Source organism: Miniopterus schreibersii, assembly GCF_964146895.1.
Source record: "Miniopterus schreibersii genome assembly, chromosome: 2".
Lineage (NCBI taxonomy): Eukaryota > Metazoa > Chordata > Mammalia > Chiroptera > Miniopteridae > Miniopterus > Miniopterus schreibersii.
In genome coordinates this window covers 92,280,661-92,303,064 of record NC_138102.1, presented here as the reverse complement: position 1 = coordinate 92,303,064, position 22,404 = coordinate 92,280,661, and the positions used below count along the sequence as shown (strand labels likewise).

General features: G+C 38.5%; 1 protein-coding gene across 17 annotated transcripts in view; it reads right to left on the bottom strand.

Annotated features, from left to right (window-relative positions):
* The window catches only part of FAM168B (family with sequence similarity 168 member B), a 69,406-nt gene extending 64,549 nt beyond the window's left edge, over positions 1-4,857 (bottom strand). For 2 of the 17 annotated variants that reach the window (XM_081129477.1, XM_081129488.1), the window contains exon 1: positions 1,856-1,927. Coding sequence is in view for 1 of the 17 variants with exons in the window: in XM_081129474.1 (XP_080985600.1) it covers positions 2,054-2,461 (408 nt within the window). In the remaining 16 variants the exon portion in view is untranslated. Of the gene's footprint in view, positions 1-1,480; positions 1,591-1,832; positions 1,958-2,053 lie in introns of those variants that run through there. The other 15 variants (XM_081129487.1, XM_081129481.1, XM_081129474.1 and 12 more) reach the window with 14 other exon arrangements.
* Positions 4,858-22,404: the final 17,547 nt, after the last annotated feature.

Sequence of the window (22,404 nt, the reverse complement as noted above, 5' to 3'; positions counted from 1 at the left end):
GACTCAACTGTCAGAATTCCTATGAGTGGTTTGATACCTGCATCAGAAGAAAAACCTCAGGTTTACCTTTAAAAGAGATGACAGTAAAAAGTCTTCAATTTGAAAATCCAATAATAACCACAGGAAAAGTATATTTAAAACCCATCACTGTACTATTTTCTCTAGTTTCAAAACATGATATGACCTAAATAAAGTTCCCCCACAAAATAGTAATTATAAAATTTTAAAGGCCTTATATATTAGTATTTCATGTCAACAAAACTAATCTTAAGGGGCTTAAATTCTACCTATGAGACACTAATATACAAGATACGATACCCCTTTGTACAATCAACACTGGAAATTCTCAGTGACGTTATGACATCATCAAGAGCATGTAATAGGAGAAAATTCTCAATTCCCACAAACTTTACCTTCACTACCAAGGTTTGCAATCTATTGGGATAAATTCATGTATTTCTGCATAGAACAATTGGAGAAACTTCAATGGTATAGAGTTGAACACATATACTGACTGCATTTTTAAATTGTTAACTGATCCACGAAAAGAAGATGTTTATATAAGACAAGTTTGGTACACAAAAATTTCCCTTTAAACTACAAAACCTATAAAAAGTTAAAATAATATTTTTAAGGGTACTTAAGTTTTTTTTCCAATTCTAATCCTCTACTTCTGTAGCATTACACTACTTACTCATTGTCCCAATGTTTGAAAATTCAAATAATTTTGGCATTGCAATTCTCTCTAACCTTAAAATGGAAATGATCTGAAACGCAGTTGTAGAGTGGAATAACTGAAAATCCTAACAAATACAGGAGGACCTGATAGGATGGCATGGGTACCAACTGCAGCAGATAATGCTTCCTCCCTCCTCATGGGTAGCAAGCACTTGCTCTACACACAGAGCCCAATCCACTATTCTGAAAAGCAGAGGCAGGAAGAGGGGGGCGCTACCAGCTCAGCATTTCTAGCAACCACTACACAAAAAACACCAAGCAGAACCCAAGGAAGCAGGCTGTCTCCAACTCTTAAAGCCTTCAGGGACCTCTACCAGACCACACCAGGACTAAACACATGTAATGTAGGCAAACACTCGTTGGGAGCCCGCGTAGCTTAAGAGAGACAAAAAAATTTCACAATGTGTACCACAGTAGCTTCAACATTAGAAAAAATAGCTTTGAATTGTTCAATTCTTGGCTGTCAATGCAAAAATAATCCACTACTTCTATACCTACCAAAGTTTAAAAATGCGCCCCTATTATTGCCAAATACAGAAACTTTTAATCTAGTTTTTCATATACTATTTGGGAAAGTAACCTTAAATTACAAACACAAAGGTGACTTGAAAATTTAAGGAGTGGAAACTAGACAAACCTTTTCATTTAAAAATTTTTCTTGCATGCCAAGACATTCCAAAATATTTTTATGTATGACTTTAATTAAGCATTAACTTATACAACCCATTGAGTGCCCACTTACACTATAAAGGAGAAATACCCTGTTTGTAGACAGGTTGTAAAACTCCACCACTCCTTTTCAAAGTTAACCCAGACTGAGCCACGAAATGCCCTTTCTGAAGAAAACATTAAAAGCCTTTCATCCAGCTGGAGGGCAAACACTAGGTTTCTGTCAGGCAAAGAGAGTAGTTTACATATATGAAATTATTAAAATCATAAGAATCTAAACCTAAGTTACAGAAACAAAAACCCGATGCTTCCCCATTTTTCATCCAATTTCCTAATCTGATCTAACTCAGACCTTAAAGAGACCCAGAGAACATTCTTGTGCAAAGTCTCCACCTACGCAGCAGCTCCCGCGACCCACAACGCACCTGCCCGCGCCCCGCTCCCCTACCAGGTTCCGCGTCCCAGGACCCCGTACCCAACACCGCCCAGCTTGGCCCAGCGGAACAAAGCGCAGCGGATTCCTTCCGGGGCGCGGAAGGACCAGAGTGAGGGGCTCGACCTCGGTACCGCCCCAAGCGGGCTGCATAAAGCACCGCACTTCCGGCGGGCAGCAGCGCCTAGCGAGTGGGACGCTCGCCGCACTCACCGCGCAGCGGTGGCCTTCTAGGCCTGGAGGACGAGTACACGTCTGCTCGGGACTGGCTTGACGTTGGGGCTCCGCAAGCAGAGAGCGCCGCGGAGGCCTACTTCGTCGCGTGGGTTGAGCCTCGCTGTCGGGTCTCTGGGGCCCCCTAGGCCCGGCCCCCCTCTCCAAAACCCCGCTTCCCCACTGAAGCTGCGCAGCCCGGACCTCTGACTTCCGCTTGGAGCGCGCCCAGGCTGGGGTGCGGAGCACGTCAATCCACTGCACCTTCCGGGCTGGGGAGGTGACGTGCAAGTTCCCTTGGGCGTCGAAGCGGCGCCTGGTGCCTCTGCGAGAGACGGAAATGAAGGAGTGTTGTGGCGACCCTCCCAGCATCCAGATGGTTTGAAAGGCGCTTAGCCAGAGGCCCATGGCGCCAGCGGGGTGGTTTCTGTTTCCCTTTTCAAGCGCTCATATGGAATGTTTTTCCTCAAGCCTTTTTTGCTGCTCCTACTGATGCATTATGGAAAGAACATATTGGAACGTAATTGTACCGGTTTATTAACATTTTATTATCATCAGTGGAAGTGGGGTATCCCTCTTCCTGTTGAGTGCTGGGGTCCTTATATTTAGAGAAAAATAATTTTCTGAGACTCGCGTGGGAGGGATGAGTGATTTTTACTTGAGTGGAATTACATCTCCAAGTTTCCAAAGTCCCATTTCCTTTAATTCAGTTTTGAAAGACGGGAAGCTGGGGATTCAGTAGAGCTAGAAGCAAAGCCAGCACAAGAGTCTAAAGTTTCCATGGTGAAGTTGGGCCTGATATAGCATCAGCCTAGTTGCAGTCCACTGTGTGGGGTCCACAGGCCGTTAGCCATGTAGGTGGATGCAGGGGCGGCAAAAGAATGGACTTTTTTGTTTAGGGGATTAACTATCACAAATCTTCCCGTGCTTGCAGCCGAGACACCTACTTTGGCCAATGATCTGTTCCCAGGTGTGACTGACAGATAAACACCTTCCCTATTACACTCAGACTTTACTGGGCCCTGGCTATGCTCCACCTGTTCAGTCCCTTCCCCCATGGACCTGCAGGGAATAGACCAGCGGAGTGTTAAACTGCAGCTTCCTGGCAAAGCTGAACAAAGAATATGCCCATGATATTTGGCCTTAACTTGGCTCCTTTCCTGTTATTAATAACTAGGTTAATTACAATGGTATGAGAAAATGTATTTGATTTTGTATTTAAAGATAGCCTCTGCCCTGGAAGAACCTTCATGTAAACATGCCAAGGGGCGATGCTGGTGGGTGACCCACTCCTGGCTGTGATGCTCTAGAGAGCTGAGCACCAGGCCTAACTCCTGTAGCCAGGGCTGATTTAGCGGTGGTGAGGGTAGGGGTATATGCTACCTCGCCAAGAGCATGCTTCAGCCATGAAGCAGAAGTACCACGCAGTGGCTACCAGTGTCGACACGGCACTCACTCTCCCAGACACTTTTCAATGTTCTGCATTCATTAAGTCATTTAATACACATAATAAATCATTTTACAAATGAAGAAATTCAGACACAAAGAGGCTGACAAACTTGCTCAACACACAACTACTAGGAAGCTGACCCAAGATTCAAACTCGTTTCTGACTTCAGAGTGTTTGCTCTTAAAGGGGAAGTTCTGGCTTTTAGCTTTCCCATGTTGACCCCAGGAAGGAATATACATGTCAAAAAACTGGTTAACTGAGCTCCAAAGTCATAACCAGAGTCTAGCAGCCATTATTTACAGAGGTCTCCCATGCACCTGCATGTCAGGAAAAGTCAGAAACTAAGCTGCCAAGCCTCCTGCACTACATTCCTGTCTTCTGAGTCCAATCTTATAAAGGAGTTCCTGGAATCCTGTTTTGACCAATTGGCTGAGACTTGCCTGTCCAATTGGAGGTGCACAGATATATCCTTATTTGCATCTTTACCCCAATGCAGTGGCTCCATAAGGATCAATCAGGACAGTGCAATTTGGATCAATAGAGGGCAAATTTGGACTGCATAACAATGAACCAATCAAGGATTAGGGCAGGTACAAACAGCCAGCCTCCTGTCTGTTCGTGGGAGTGTGCTTTCCATTTCTGCTGGAGGCTGCATTTTCTTTTTCACCTGAATTAAGCCTGTCCTTTTACTGCACCCTGAATTGGAGACTCCTGTTGACACTGGATTGATGGCAGTGACCTTTTATTGACTTTCAGAACTGTTCTCACTGTCTCTGTAGCATTAATAGTACTACAAGTACTACAAGTTCCCTGCCTGAGCTCAGAACCAATGGGTCTTCCTTGAAGGGAGGTGGAGAAGTCCTGTGGTGCAGGCTGGGATAAGTCATCTGGCTAGGGCCAAGAGAAAGGACAACCCTGTGAACCTGTATTTATCAGAAAGAGCCCAGGCAGTCTAGCTTGCCCTGATGGAGCAGAGAACAACTTGTTCTTGAGGAACACCCCATACCATTCCTAAAGACTCTACTTAGCATCTATAAGATTTCAGTGCAAGTTAAGGTAGTTGCAAAGGACGTGATTTCTGGAACACTGTAAATACAGAGAGTTTTAAATAAAACTGGATGTCATTCTTTGAAACATCTACTGGAATGTAGAGATCATGGTGATTTGATTGCCACTATTGTTCATTTTAAAAGTACATGAATAAGTTCTGTAACAGTATGAAATTTCGTTGTTCCTTTTTCTGTTTGAATTCTTGCTTCCATTCCACTGCTCCTACAAAATTTTACCCTAATAGTGTATTGGGCATCTTTTTTAAAAAAAAATCACATCTGTCAAGATAGCCAGGAAATGCTGCAATAACAGGCCCAAAATCTCAGTGTCTTCACACAATAGAAGTTTATTTCTCACTTAAGCATCAGGTCCAAAGCTGGTGGGATCATCTAAAGTACACAAAGAATAAGAGAATTCATCAACAAGGAGTAATCAAAATGAAAAAAAAAAAAGCTATCATGTATTTAAATAACAACTAGTTAAAAGATATAATGGAAGAAAAGATTTCTTTTGTACAAGGTTACTTATAGGGAAAATAAACATATAAAAATAACAATATAATGCCTAGTAATACACTTTTATAAGAATCATTCAGGATCGATATGATTAAAAGTATAACTACCAAATGGCACAGAAGAACATGGGGAAAAACACCATAGTCTAGGATAAGTAGATTTAATATCAGAATAATGTCAATGCTCCCTAAATGAATTTATGAATTTAATGCAATTCCTATAAAACACCAATAATTATTTTTAACTAGATAAAGTGTTTTTAATTTACATATGGGGAAAAGAAACACAACAAAATCAAAAGCAAGCATATCTGCCAGGAAAACTTTGAAAATAAAGAGTAATAAGGAAGGGCTCCTAGACCTCGCAGATAGGAAGACAAATTTAAAAGCCCTGATCAATAAAACAGTGTATCGTTGATGCATGAGTAGAGAGACCAATGAAATATAACAGAAAATCTAGAAATACACCCAAATAATTTGGGAAAGTTGTTATCTGAAAGGAAGCATCTCAAATTACTGGGGATAAAAATAGTCTGTTTGATAAGTACGTGTGAAAATTCATTTTTAATCTTGGCATAAATAAGGCCTTTCTAATGTCCTCTCAAAATCCAGAAGCCATGACTATGAAAAACTTTGATTTGGCAAGATGCACCAGGAGCATAGTCAAAAGACAAATGATTAAAAGGAAGAAATAGTTCCAACACATATACACAATAAGCTAATTTTAATATTTTTCAAAGAGCTTCCAGAAGTCATTAAGAAAAGATCCTACAACTCAAGAGAAAAAAGAGTTCATAGAAAAGAAAGTCAGTGGCTCTTAGACATGTGAAAAAAATTAACCTCATTCATAAAAAGAAAAATGGAAGTTTAAACTCACTGAGATAGCATCTTTTACCTATTTGATTTGCAAGCATCAAAAATATTGGCAGCATAACCCCACCAGAGCTCTTGACTAGGAATATATCCTAAGAATCATGACACACCATTCAGAAAGAATGTATGCATCCCTATGTTCATAACACAATTTACAATAGCTAAGACCTGGAAATAGCCCAAGTGCCCGTCGGTAGATGAGTGGATAAAAAAGCTGTGGGACATTTACACCATGAAATACTATGTAGCTGTAAAGAAGGATCTCTTACTTACCCTTTGGGACAGCATGCATGGACCTGGAGAATATTATGCTAAGCGAAATAAGCCAGTCAGAGAAAGGCAAATATCACATGATCTCACTTATATGTGGAATCTAAAGAACATTATAAACTGGTGAACAAAATAGATTCAGTGATATAGAAGCATGGAACAGACTGATGAATCTCAGAGGGAAGGCGGGAGTGGGTGGGTGGGTGGGTGTGTGGGTGGGTGGGTAGAGATTAACCAAAGAATTTATGTGCATATATTCATAACACGTGAACACCGACAGTAGTGTGGTGAAGGCCTGGGGCTGGGGGTGGGTGTGGGGTAGAAGGGGTCAATGGGGAAAAAAGGGGAACTCTGTAATAATTTCAACAATAAAGATAAATTTTTAAAAAACTGGCAGTACACTATTGCTGAGGCTGTGGGGAAGCAGGAACATTGCTAAATTGGAAGGAGTATAATTTGATGATACGTACCAAGATAAACATACACAAAACTTTAGACCCAACAATTTCACTTCTGAGAGTGTCTGCAGAGATTCTTGCTGACATGTAAAATAAAACCATTTCAAGTTTATTCACTGTGGTATAGTAGGAAGTTAGACAGACATGAGCTGAATAGGAATGATAGGCCAGGTAGGAACGGTCACCAGGGAGGAAAGCCCCAGGTGCCTAGCAACAGACAATTATAAGGTGGCACCTCACCTCCAGGGTGACCTTTCCTCCCCTAGCGTATTGATGGTGATTCAGTTTATACCGCCTGATCTTTCATGCACTTCAGACCCTCCCCTGACCTTCCTCCCCAGCATGTTGCTAGTCATGTGGTAGACCCCCTTAGAGGAGAAACAAGAGGGCCAGATACTATTCCCATACAAGCCCTTGCATGACCACTCTCTTAAGCAATAAGCCCTAGAGGTAACAGCTGGGCATCAGTTGTGTTTCAGCTACAAGCCCAGAAAAGTAGCAAGATCGGGTGGCGACACCAAGGTTGACATCAGGACCAGCTGCCCTGGTGCTGAACAATCAGTAGAGACAATGACCCTTAAAGAACACACCTGGAAAGCTGATGAATATTCTATTGAGATCCATCCCTGAGACCTCCTGATAAAAACCCTCGAGACAAAGGACTCAAAGTCCACACACACTCTTGCTCCCTTGAACATGCTCACACCTTTTCCCACCCCTTTTTTCCCTAGTTGTGCTCTCTCTGGAGCATGCCCATGCTTTTTCCCCTCTCCTCCCGCCAGGCGTGTTTTCTTTGCCATTCTTTTTCCTAAGCCCCAAAGGTTCTTCTTCTGCTGCTGTAAATTATTTCCTGAGCTCATATTGCCCAGCTGGCTCACTTCTTCCATGGCTCACTCCTTCTACCTCTATGACTTTCTAAGTAAACTTTTGCTTGTATTTCAGTCTTGGCTCTGAATTCTTTCTTAGCCAAAACTCAAGGACCAAGGCCTAACATCTGTTGCCATTTCACCTGTTAACAACTGCAGCATTGTTGAGAGAAGCAAAATATTGGAAACAACCCTAGTGTCTATCACCAGAGGAGTGACTGAACAAAATCTGGTTCACCCAAACTCAAAAAATAATAATAATAAAGAACAACCTTTCTGTATACTGAGATGGAAATATCTTTAAGGTAGGCTGTTAGATGAACAAAACAAAATGTAGAACTCTTGTTATAGACTGAACTGTGTTCTCCCACCCCAATGCATATGTTGAAGTCCTAACCCCCCAGTTACTCAAAATGTGACCATTTGCAGATAGGGCCTTTTAAAACACGATTAAGGCTTAAAAAGGTGAGCCCTAATCCAACCTGACTGGTGTCTACATAAAGAGATTAGAATACAAAGAACATAGATCTATAGACAACCATATGAGGACACAATGAGCAGGTGACCATCTGCAAGCAGGGAGACTTCAGGAAAAACATAACCTGCTAGAACCTTGATCTTGGAACTTGCAGCCTCCAGAAGTGTGAAAAATTTCTGTTTAAGCTGTCTTGTCTGTGGTGTTTTTTATGGCAGACCTAGCTAACTAATACAACTGCCTTAAAAAAAGCATTGTGTAGTCCTGGAAGGTGTGGCTCAGTTGGTTGGGCATCATTCCATGCACCAACAGATTGCCAATTTGAATCCCAGTCAGGGCACATGCTTGGATTTTGAGCTCCACCCCCAGTAGGGGGCATGTACCCAGGATCAATGTTTCATTTTCACATCAATGTTTCTCTCTCTCTCTCCAATCCTCGCTCTCTAAAAATCAATTTTAAAAAACATTGTGTAAAAAGGTAGAAATGAAAATATTTGTTTGTTTTTACTTGTTTACAAATGCAGAAACAGTTTTAAAAATCCAAGAAACTAACAACAGTGATTACGTGCAGTGAGGCTAGGTACAGAGTGGGCCCTGAGCAAGTGAAAAACAGGAGTGAGAGGATAATTTTCTTTTTTTAAAAATTTTGTAAAATGTATTTGTCATTTACAATTGACATATAATATTATATTAGTTCCAGGTGTACAAGATAGTGATGAAACTTTTATATAACTTATACACTGTAGTACCCATCTGACACCATACAGAGTTATTACAATATTAATTACTATACTTTCTATGCTGTACTTTACATCCTCATAACTATTTTTATAACTGGCAATTTGTGCTTCCTAATCCCTTTTGTCTTTTTCACCCAACCCTGCAACTGCTGTTTCATCTGGCAACCATCAATTTTTTTCTCTGTCTATGAGTTTGTTTCTATTTTGTTTGTTTATTTATTTTGTTTTTTGGATTCCACACATAAGTGAAATCATATGGTATTTATCTTTCTGTGTCTGACTTATTTCACTTAGCAAAGTACCCTATAGTTCCATCCCTGTTGTTGCAAATGGCAAGATTTCATTCTTTCTATAGCTGAATAATATTCCATTGTGCATATTCCATTTGTCTTTATCCATTCGTCTATTGATGAACATCTAGGCTGCTTCCATGTCTTGGCTATTGTAAATAATGCTGCAGTGAACACAGGGATGCATATATCTTTTTGAATTAATGTTTAGGATATCTTCATATATGTACCCAGAAGTGGAATTGGATTATATGATAGTTCTATTTTAAATTTGTTGAGGAAATTTCATACTATTTTCCATAGTGGCTGCATCAGTTTACATTCCTAGGAAGAGTACATGAGGATTCCCTTTTCTCCACATCACTATCTGGTACACCTGAAACTAATATAATATTGTATGTCAATTATAATTGACAAATAAATTTTACAAAATTTTTTTAAAAAGAAAAATAACCTCTCACCCCTGTTTCTCATTTGCTCAGGGCCCACCCTTTACCTAGCCTCACTGCAGGTAATCATTGTTCTTAGTTTCTTGGATTTTTAAAACTGTTTCTGAATTTGTATACAAGTAAGAACAAACATATTTTCACTTGTTATTTGCTGGTTTACTGATTTTAATAATAGTTATTATGACAGGTTTGACATGATATATCATTGTGGTTTTAATTTGTATTTCCTTTATGATTATGATGTTGAGTATGTTTTTATATGTTTATAGGCCATCTCTCTGTTCTCTGCTCATTTTAAAATAGGATTGTAGGGGCTTTTTGTTGCTAAACTGCACAATTTTTAAAATAAATTTTGGATATTAACCCCTTAGCAAGTGTATCATTGGCAAATATCTTTTCTCATTCAGTAGGTTGTCTTCTCATTTTGTTAATAGTTTTCACACTGTGCAAAAACTTTTTAGTTTGATGTAGTCCTACTTGTTTATTTTTATTTTGTTTCCCTTGTCAGAGCAGACATATACAAAAGTATTACTAAGAGCAATGTCAAAGAGTCTAATGCCTATGTTTTTTCCCTTGAAGTTTTGTGGTTTAGGCCATATATTTAAGTCTTTAATTCATTTTGAGTTTATTCTTGTATATGTTGTAAGAAAGGGATCCATTTCATTGTTTTGCATATGTTTGTTCAATTTTTCCAAAACCATTTATTGAATAGACTGTCTTTACTCCATTGTATATTTATGCCTCCTTTGTCATAGATTAATTGACCATGTAAGTGTGGGTTTATTTCTGGGTCCTCTATTTTGTTCCTGATTCATGTATCTGTTTTTTGCCAGTACCATGCTGTTTTGATTACATTAGACGTGTAGTAGAGTTTGATAATGGCAGCAACTTTGTTCTTCTTTCTTAAGTTTTTGGGGTTTTTTGTTTGTTTGTTTGTTTGTTTTTTTGGCTGTTTGGGGTATCTTGTGGTTCCATATAAATATTAGCATTTTTTATTTTTTTAAAAATTGAATTTATTGGGGTGATATTGGTTAATAAAATTATATAGGTTTCAGGGGTACAATTCTGTAAATAAGTTTTAGGATTATTTGTTCTATTTCTGTGAAAATGCCATTGGTATTTTGACAGGGATTGCACTGAATCTGTAGATTGCTTTGGACATTTTAATGATAATTCTTTTAATACATGAGCATGGTATATGAGAAGGATAATTTTCAAGATTTGTATTTTATTTGAACTATGCATATCACACATTCTACAATTAAATTAAAATAAATAAAAATCTCACATTTTAATGGTAGTGTAAAAGAGTATAATCAATTTATAAAGGCCCTTTAATTTCTTAAAAAACAACAACAAAAAAAACTAAACATACTCTTATCCGATCATCCAGCCAAACAGAAATGAAAGCATACATTCATGCAAAGAACCGTACAGTGATGTCCATAACAGTTTTATTGATAATAGGCAAAAATTGAATTGAATCCATGTGTCTGTCATCAGGAAAACAGGTAAACAAGTTCAGTGATGTGTGGGTGCTGCTTGCAATGTCTTACTCTGGTTCCTGAAAGCCAGAGGATACACCTTCAGGAATTTCGCAAGCCATTTTTCAGGCACACCCATCAAATATTAAATCATAGAAGCTTTGAGTTAAAAACAAAAGGAACACATACTCAAAACTCATTCATTCCTAATTAATTTATTTTTGCCTAAGTCCTAAGTCTTCTTGCTGCTCTTGGACCTGCCTATGGCAATGCCCTATAATATTGGGCTGCAAAACTCCCCTCCCACCCGCCTTCAGTAATATCACCTTAAGTAGCCTAAAACCACCATGGTAGGAATATTACATCATGAAACTTGTCAACTAATGATAATCAGGGCTTGATTCACTGTTTTGTTAATTTTACAGATGTCAACAAAAGGTTGCTGCCACCAATCCATTGCCAAAAAGAGTTCTCCAATCTAGGGTGCTGTAAAATGAGAAACTTTATTCAGGTAAACAGTTTGCTAACTAGAGAAATGCAGCCTCCAGAAGCAACTGAAAGTTTGATCTCCCAAGACAAAGAGAAGGTCCACTAATATAAAGTGCCCTCCCTAGTCCTTGATTAGTTCATTTTTATGCAAATGAATAATTCATATCTGCACAATTTTATTGGTCCAAATAATGCTGCCCTGATTCATCAGAATCATGTATTCTGATTGGTTATTTTGGAGGCACTTTGGTAAAGATGCAAATAAGGATATAGCTGGCACCTCCAATTAGAGGGCAGGTCTCAGCCCATTGGTCAAAATATGATTCCAAGAATTTTTTTATAAGATTCACCTCAAAAAGTGGGAACACAGTGCAAGAGGCTTGACGCTCAGTCTGTGGTTTTTCCCTGATGTGCAAACATGCTGAAAGGCCTCTGTAAGCAATGACTGCTAGACTCTGATTATGAATTTGGGCCAAGTTAACCATGAGGACTCCTTTTGGGCAGATATATTCTTTATTGGGGCCTACATTTCAACTTAAGACTATAATGGAGAAAATAAAATATTAATAATGACAATTCAACTAAAAAGGTGTTGTGTCTATAGTCATCACATTGTAAACAGCACAAAAAACATAGGAAATCTTCTACTACTCAAAATTATTATAGAAAAAAAAAAAAGACCAAAAAAATCTATTATCATGTTTAGCAAAGAAGTCATCTGTGTAATTAAAATTCAACTAAAATTCTAACAAGTTACTTCATTTTAATCTTACTGGTGTAAAGGGAAATATCAATCCAGAATACTGTGAGATTTGATAATATATTATTGTTTTAAACCACTAAGTTTTGGGGTATAGTTTAGTGTGCAGCAATAGATAACCATAGCAGCCCTCTCTTGAACAGCAACTCAACTACCAGTTCCAGGTGATGAAATAATCTAGCAATTCCTGTCTGCATTTTAAAATGTGAACTAGACTGGAAAATAAGAACATAGAGTGCATAGCATAAGAGTAAAGCTAAGAATTGTTTTGTAAAATGTTCTTTATACATATTTTACATATATATTATGGGTTAAGAAGTACACTTATTACTGTAGATGACAGTCAAAAAAAAGTTTTTTAAGTCTACTGTAAGGTATTTACCTAGAATGAAATTGTTTGGTCATAGGGGGCCTGCATGTTAAAACTTACTAGATAGTGTTCAGTTGCTCTCTAAAAGGTTTGTTAAGGAGCTACATTATCCCAAGTAAAATATGAGCTCTAGAAGCTTCACATATTTGTCACACTTACTATGCAAAAGCTTACCCATGTTTGGTCATGTCTCTATCTGGTTTTGGAATTGGGATAATGCTGGCTTCATAAAACGAACTTAGCAGTCTTCCTCCTCTTGAATTTTTGGAAATAGTTTGAGAAGGATAGGTGTTAGTTCTTTGAAAGTTTGGTAAAATTCACCTGCAAAGCCATTTGGTCTAGGACTTTTGTTTTTTGGAGTACTTTTAAAATCCTCACCTGAGGGAAGGAAACAAGATGGCGGCATAGGTAACAGCTGCACCCGCTGCCTCCCACAACATCAAAATTATAACAAACATGACTCAGAACCTCCTGAAATCTGGCTGAATAGAAGTCCTACAACCGTGGAACTTGAAAAGCATCGAGACCAGTAGGAGGGGCAGAGAGGCCAGTGGATTGGGGCTGAACTGTGGAGACATGGCCACAGACCCACACCCAGTGCCACAGTTTAAACCCAGGAGGGAGATCTTGGTGGTGGAAGTTTCCTGGAAGAGTGAGGGGTCCCAGCCCCACAGCAGGCCCTCAGCCCAGGGCTCCAGGGCCAGGAAGAGAAATCCCCACAACTTTGGGTTGTGAAAACCAGTGGGGACTGTCTCTGAGGGTCACAAAGAGTGTGACAGTCCCAGACTTTCCTCTTACAGGGCCCACACACAAACTCAAATGCACTCCCTCTGAGCCCCAGGGCTGGGCAGCAGCTTGAAAAAAACCTGGGACATTTAGGGAGGAACTAACCTGCCTGAAATTGAGGCGAGAAGTGGAGGAACAGCTTTCTCCCAGACGGAAGGGCTGGCAGAAGCCATTGCTCCTTTGGTGAACCCTCCCCCCACAGAGCCGGCAGGCAGGCTCCATATTTGAATCTCCAGCACCTGACTCACACCTTCCTCCCCACCTTGGTGATTCCCAGAGACCCCACCCCTCCTTACCTGCAAGCTCATCCAAGCCATTTCCAATGCCTTTTCTGTGCAAGTGGCCTCTTGAGCCTTATGCTTAGGACTTTCTTAAAATCTCTCCAACAAGCAGCAGCATGCCCCATATGTTTTGATAAGTAGCCCCAGGCCTGGCACTAGTGGCAGCCTGCATTGGTTCATAGCTTGGCCTCTCCTGGACAAAGCCAAGCCCAGCATAAGTAGCAGCCAACTTCGGTTTGCTGTGTAGCTCATGCTGGGTGGCCCTGGGCAAGGCACTGGCAGAGGCTTACTTTGCACCTCCCAGGAGGCCCCAGAAATAGTGCACCTGGTGGTCAAACTCAATCATGCTGGATTAAAACCCTACCACATCCATGAGTGATACACTCAGGGACACACTTAGTGAATACCAAAGCTCCACTGAAGTAAATCCTGCTTCATAGGGGTGTCTCCATCAGAGCAGCTCTTTGGCTGTAGTTGTGGCTGGTCCTCACAGCTGATTGGTCTGGGGGTCAATTCCTCCCAGTGACTCCAACAGCAACCAAGGCTCAACTAAAACAGGACAGTGCACACAGCCCACACAGGGGAGCATCTAAAAGGCCCAGCTCAGGTGACTGGGGAGGCTGAGCCACTGGACCCTATAGGGCACCTACTACACAAAGCCACTCTACAAATTTCAGGAGACATAACAGCTGTACCTAAGATATAAAAACAAACACCTGGAAACAGCCAAAATGTGGAGGCAAAGAAACATGTCACAAAGGAAAGAACAAAAGAAATCTCTAGAAGAGGAAGTAAATGAAATAGGACCAAGCAAGCTAACAGATACAGAGTGCAGAATTTTGTTTATAAGGATGCTCAATTATATTAGTTAGAGTATTACAAAAACAACTGAGGCCATCGGTGACATAATAAAGTACCAATTTGAAATGAAGGCTACACAAACTGAAATGAAGAATAATTTACAAGGAATCAATGGTAGAGTAGAGGATGCTGAGAATCAAATCAGCACTTTGGAATATGAGGAAACAAAAAGCACCCAACCAGAAGAGCAAAAAGAAAAAAGAATCCAGAAATATGAAGACAGTATTAGGAGCCTCTGGGACAACTTCAAGCAGCCCAACATTCGTATTATTGTGATGACAGAAGGAGAAGAAAGAGAGCAAGAAAGTGAAAACCTATTTGAAAAAATAATTACAGAAAACTTCTCCTACCTGAAGAAAGAAATAGACTTATAAGTCCAGGAAGCACAGAGGTCCCAAACAAAAGGAACCCAAATAGGACCACAGCAAGACACATCATAATTAAAATGCCAAAGGTTAAAAATGAAGAAAGAATCTTAAAAGCAGCAAGAAACAAGCAGTTGGTTACCTACTAGGGAGCACCCATAAGACTGTCAGCTGATTTCTCAACAGAAACTTTGCAGGCCAGAAAGAAGTGGCAAGAAATATTCAAAGTAATGAAAACAAGAAACTACAACCAAGATTGCTTGGGGTGAAGGCCTGGGGAAGGGGTGAGAGCAAGGTGGAGGGGGTCTTTTTTTGGGGGAAAATGGCACACCTGTAATACTTTAAACAAGAAAGATAAATTTAAAAAAAAATTATCACCTGAGGATATTTTTTCCATTCCAGTGGAAGTGAGGGAAGGAGGGAAGGAAAGAAAGAGAGAAACATCAATGTGAGAGAGACGCATTGACTGGTTGCCTCCTGCACTTGCCCTGATGGGGGATGGGGAGCGAACCCACGACCCACGTATGTGTCCTTGACTGGAAATCTAACTCATGACCCTTCGGGTGCTCAGGCCAATGCCCTAACCACTGAGCCACACAAGCCAGAGCTGGAGTATTTTGATTACTGCTTTAATTTCACTAGTTGTAATCTGTCTATACAGATTCTCTGATTCTTCTCAATTCAGTTTTGGAAGTTTGTGTGTTTCTAGGAATTTATTCATTTTGTCTAGATTGTTCACTTTGTTGGAATATAGTGAGTTGTTCATGATATTTTCTTACAAACTTTTGTATTTCTAAGGTGTCAGTTACTTGTTTTTTTTTTTCATTTCTGATTTTATTTATTGGCTTTTCTTTCTTTTTCTGATGAATCTGATTAAAGTTTTGTTGATCTTATTTATCTTTTCAAAGAATCAGCTCTTGGTTTCATTAATCTTTGTATTAGTTTTTTAGACTCTATTTTGTTTGTTTCTACTCTGATCTTTCTGCTTTTAATACTCTCTGTCTTTAACTGTTAGCATATTAATTATGATTTGTCTTGGTCTGGGCCTGTTTGGGTTTATCTTGTTTGGTACTGTCTGAGTGCCCTGTGCTTGTGTGTTTTTTACCTTCACCAAGTAGGGAAGTTTTCAGTCATTTTTTCTTCAAATATATTCATGATCCCTTGCTTTCTCTCTTCTCCTTTTGTTACCCTTATGATGCAGATGTTGTTACATTTCATGTTTTCCCAAAAGACATTTAAACTCTCCTCATTTTTTAAAATTCTTTTTTCTTTCTGCTGCTCTGATAGGGTGGCCTTATTTTTACCTTTTCTTCCAAATCCATGATTCAGTCCTCTGCTTCATCCAACCTACTTTTTATTCCTTTCAGTGTATTTTTTATTTCAGATAATGTGTACTTTATTTTTGACTGGTTCTTCTTTATGGTTTCCAAGTCCTTTTTCATGCTGTTGAGCATCCTTATAATCATTACATTGAACTCTATATCTGATAAATTGCTTGCCTCAATTTTATTTAGCTCTATTTTGGGGATTTCTCCTATTCTTTCATTTGGGGACTGTTTCTTTGTCTCTTCACTTTGGCTCCTCTTTGTGGTTCACTTGGCTGTGTCTCACAGTCTTGGCAGGGTGGCCTTATGTAGTAGGTGTACTGTGGGGTCCAGTGGTGCAGTCTTCTTGATCATCTGAGCTGGGTGCTTCAAAAATGTCAGATATGTAGGTTATATGGGCCCTTTTTTTAATTGAGTCTTGATTGCTATTGGCCAATTTGTACACGGAATTGACCCTCAGACTGACTGACTGTGAGGATCAGTTCTTACCACAGTGTGTGAGCTGCTGTGCAGGTGCTGACTAAACAAAACTCAGTCAGTGACTCCCCCTCCCCCCATGCTGCCCAGACCTCCACAACCTTGCCAAGGTAGCTGACTCCTTAGCAGGTTGTATCTTCTGTAAGGTGGTACAAGAGGGAGTCCAGAGTATGGGACTGAGTGCTTTTTTTCAAGCTTATGCCACATGAATGGGAGTGCTCCACCCAAGAAAGATGACATCTGCAGTATAAGAGAATGACTCAGCACAGGGATTCTATCAGCTGCCCCTCAGCTTACTCTCTAGAGCCACAAACCCAGACTCTTTGTATTTGACTCTAGTCTGTTCTGCCCTCCATCTGCTGGAGCCCAGAATGAGTGGCTATGAACAAAATTTTGAGAGTTGGCACTTTAAGAGGGTGCCTCTGTCTCTAGTGGACTCCTGTCTCACCCTGACAGACAGAAACCCCAGTGCTTTTCACAGTCATATGTTATGTAGGCACCTCTTCTCAGCTCACATGCTTTGTACTCAGGAACCTGGCTTGTGGTATAGGCCCCACACTTCCCAGGGGGAACTGCCTGCTTCTGAGATATCCCTCTAGAACCTCAGCCGCCACTTGTGAGGTTGGGGCCTACCCTTTTTATGTCTTTGCTCTTTCTACCAGTCTCAATGTGGTTTCTTCAGTAAATCCCGTGTTATGAGACAGCAACAAACCACTTTAATTCTATTTTCATTTTACCTGGATTTATTAGTCAAATAAGTTCATATTATCTGTGTTACAAAATTGTCAGCAAGAAAAACAGTTTAAGATAATGGCTAATCACCTTAAAGTCTCATGACATCTCCAGGGATAATTAAAAATAATTATTTATGAGAGATAATTGATTTAGAGATAAAAATAATAAGAGTTTGTAGTTGTACTTTTCAGTTTTCCAAAATCCTTTGGTTACTTGAAACTTTAGTCTGCTAAGTTACATGATGAATTGAACTTTAAAGAAGAGCTGAGATTTAAAAAGGGGATCTGGTTTCCCACTCTTTTGCTAGCTTTGGAACTAGTATATGAGGTGAAAAGCAAGGTAAGACAATTGAAGACTCTTACTAGAAAAAGACTGGGTTCTGAGCACCTTTGCCTTGGTGCAGCCTGTAGTGTGTGGTTCTTGACTTCATGCAGGAAACATTTCACACCTCAAGTTCAGTAGATTTTGAGAGTACATTTATTAAAGCTAGTGATAGTAAAATAATGAAAGGCTTAAGATAGAAGAAGCAACAGGAGACAGACTAGATGGAAATACTTTATAAATGTTATAGAGAAAATGTTAGCCAAGGTGGGGCTGTTCTCACCTCACAGGTGAGTCAGAGAAAAGGGGGACTTGGAGACAGGTTCAGGGGTTAGCCCAGGATGAGCTGTTGCTGCTCGTTTCTCCCCTGGTTGCAAGTTTCATGGGGTCCCTTAAAGTTTAGAAAATTCATGCCTTTGGGGAAAGAAGAGGGGAAGGGAAAGGTATGGGTGGGCTCCTAGGAAGGAAAGCACACACTAGGTCCTTCTTCTTGATGGTTTTAAAGGCTGTGGATTTAAGGAAGGTTTTAGAAGGCAATCTCAATAGAATATTCATTGACTTTATTCTGATGTGGCAGAATTAGTTTTGTTCCCATAACTTCATCTTTCCTTGGGTGTGGTTGGCAAATGGCATTAATTGGATTTTTGCTATCTATCTCTCTGAGTAGAATGATTTAAGCTATTTACCCTCTGTTGGGCAGGAGAAGTGCGAAGCATTTACTCTTAAGTTTCTTGGTTACAAAAGATAAGATTTTGTGATTTACTAGATGACTGTAAACTGCTTTTCGAGTTGAACTATCTTTCTCAGTTTCCGTATTCCACTTGTACTGGCTGACTAGCCTGTCTCAAAGACCTTAGTGTAATATTTTGCAAGGATGTAAGGCCCAGATTAAGATCCAAACATTGTTACAAAGCCTGAGTAGGATGTTATGATGATTGAAATAATTTCGTATGGAAAACACAATATGTGTGCTTGGTAAAAGAAGATATAAAGAATGGAAATGCATTTTAATTGAAGAAAAAAGTAATCTTGTCCTAAAGTAAAATAATTGTTCCATAATATGTAAGGAAAAAGACAGTACAAAGCTGAAAGATTTATGAAAACAGTGAAAGGTTTATGAAATTTGCAGAAGTCTTACGGAAAATAAATTCAGAAAAGGAAATCTTATATATGATCAAATTAAGCAAAATTTAAATGGATTTATTTAATTTTCTTCCAATATTGTAAAAAACATTAAATGGAACCCTTTTAAAATAAAGCCAATGTTGCCATGCCAGGGAAACTGCTTTGCACTTTTTATGCCTCAAACTTTTGGAATGTTAAAACAGGGACAAATTATGTTTAGAATGAGACTAAAGCAACCTTGTGCTACAGAGGTGTTTGCAAAATTAACAAAAAATCACTTATGACTTCTGGATTGATTCTATGAGACTGAAAGTTAAAAATACTATTTAAAATTAGCCTCACTATGCTGTTATCTGCACCAATAAAAATGCCTTCATTCTATTGGTGTAATAGTTCCCTTTCTCCTCATAAATACCCCTTGTCTTTGTGTCCTAATCAGAATATTTGAGCTTCTGCTTGAATCAGTGCTTCCTGAATAGTTATTTTTATTAATCTCAAATTGATGCTTGTTGCCTTTCACTTTGAAAGGTCTTTTATTTTAAGGTTAACAATATCAAAAGTACACTAATACAGAATTATAATTTGTTTTTTGTTTTTTTGCTATTAAAAAGGACAAATTTTTTTATTATTTTTATATGCTCTTAATAAACAATTAAAAATAAAAATAAATATCCAATGTTTCATTAAAATTATTTATTATGCTCTGAATTACCAGGCTTCTGATTGTTTAGGTAAACTGAATATTCTTAATGGTAAAAGCCAAATATTGCTTCTAAATATATAATTTCTGTAATTGCTGCATGATTAAATGGATATTTAAGTATTGTTTACAGTGACTATGATCCTATTACCTAAGCATCTGTTTAAAAAATTTACCAAATTTCAAAATTTAAATAGAAGTTCAATCTTAATCTAAAGATAACTTTGGAATTCTTAAAGTTTTGAACTATTTCAAAAGAAATTGCTCTCCCTTTACAACAGGGAAAAATTAAACTAATTAAGCCTATTTGATATGATAGAATTTTGAGGTTTGGAAAGTGAATTTTAACCCAATCCTCCTTTCTCAAGGAGAAAAAAATGTACTAGTGATAATCTGTATGTATTCTCGTTAGGTAGAAGCATATGTTTTTTGCAGTATTACTTATAACAGCCAAGATTTGAAAACAGCCCAAGTGTCCATGAGTAGATGAGTGGATAACAAAGCTGTGGTACATTTACACAATGGAATACTATTTGGTCATAAAAAAGAAGAAAATATTATCCTTTGCAACAGCATAAATAAACTTGGAGATCATTATGCTAAGTAAAATAAGTGAGTTAGAGAAAGATAAATACCATGTGATTTCACTAATGAACAAAATAAACTAACAAGCAAAATTGTGACAGACTCATAGAAAGCAGGCTGAAAGCTATTGGATGGAGGGGTTGGTGGAGACAGTGGAGGGATTGAGCAAAAAAAACCAAAAACCAAAAAAAAACCCTCATGGACACAGATAACAGTGCGGTGATTGCCAGAACTGGTGGAGTTGAGGGAGAAAAAGGAGAATATGGGGAGACAAATGGTGATACATGCAGACTTGACTTGGGGTGATGAACACACAATACAGTGATGTATTGTAGAATTGTGTACCTGAAACCTGTATAATTTTGTTAACAAGTGTCACCCCAATAAATTAGATAAGACCCTTCTTACTTAAAATGTATTAGTGATGATTTTTATAGGTTGTCATTGGGTAGAAGCATTTCCACGCCAGAGAACTACAGCCACAACAGTTACTAAAATATTTCTAGAAAATATTTTCTGCCTTGAAGATCCCCACAGAGCTCTATAGTGAGCAGGAAAACCAGTATAGGACAAATTCTACACCAGTTATGCAAAATTTGGCCCATTTACCTTGTGCTTATTATTTTTATTTTTCTGGTTATATAAAATAAACTTATGGGGTAGTCAAAATTCAATTGGCAAACTTGTTGAATCTTTTTAACCTCCTTTGGCCTAAAGCCTTTCCTTTGGTATTGTGCCCTAAGACCTACTCCATTTGGTAAATATCAATTATTAAAAAAAACATTACTGGGCATTTGTGAAACTAGATTAGAGAATGTACAAACCTAGACCCTCTGACTTATAATAAAATCCCTTGAAATTAATTCAAAGTACAAAGATCAATATTTTCAAAGTGCACTCTGGAAGAAGAAGAAGTCAATTATCATGGGCTAAAAGCTGGAGATATGGTACACTGGAAAGAACACCTCCAGCCTCGCTGAAAGGAACCATACTAGGTGTTGTTAACTAATTTCTGGACCAGATGAATTTACAGGCAAGTTTTACCAAACTATCAAAGAAGAATTAACACCTATTCTACTCAAACTATTCCAGAAAATTCAAAAGGAGGGGAAACTCCCAAACTCTTTTTATGAGGCCAGCATCATCCTAATCCCAAAACCAGATAAAGACACTATAAAGAAAGAAAATTACAGGCCAGTATCCCTGATGAGCATAAGTGCTAAAATGTTCAACAAAATATTAGCAAACCAGATCCAGCAATACATTACAAAGATCATACACCATGACCAAGTGAGATTTATTCCAGAAGTGCAAGGCTGGTATAATATCTACAAATCAATAAATGTGATACATCACATAAACAATAAGAAAAACAAAAATCATATGTTCATATCAATAGATGCAGAAAAAGCACTGGACAAAATTCAGCACCCAGTTTTGATAAAAACTCTCAGCAAAGTGGGAATAGAGGGAGCATACCTGAACATAATAAAGGCCATATATGACAAACCTACCTCCAACATCATTCTCAATGGGCAAAAACTAAAACCATTTCCCTTAAAAACAAGAACAAGTGAGGGTTGTCCACTTTCATCACTCTTATTCAACATAGTATTGGAAGTCCTTGCCATAGCCATCAGGCAGAAAGAAAACATAAAAGGTATACAAATTGAAAAGGAGGAAGTAAAACTCATTATTTGCAGATGACATGAAATTATACATAAAAAACCCTAAAGACTCCATCAAAGTACTACTAGATTTGATAAATTAATTCAGAAAGGTAGCTGGACACAAAATTAACATCCAGATATCAATGGCATTTTTATACACCAACAATAAACTCTCAGAGAGAGAAACTAAAAAAAAATACCATTTACCACTGCAACTAAAAAAATAAGGTACCTAGGAATAAACTTAACAAAAGATGTAAAAGATCTATACTCGGAAAACTACAGGACACTGAAAAATGAAATAGAGGAAGATATAAACAAGTGGAAAAACATACCATGTTCATGGATTGGAAGACTTAATATCATTAAATTGCGTAATATCAAAAACAATTTATAGATTCAATGCAATCCCTATTGAAATACAAACAGCATATTTCACAGAGGTAGAACAAATATTCCAAAAATTTATATGAAACCAAAAAAGACTCTGAATAGCTTCAGTAATCTTCAGAAAGAACAGAGTGGGAATATTTACTTTACTAGATATCAATCTGTACTACAAAGCCACTGTAATCAAAACAG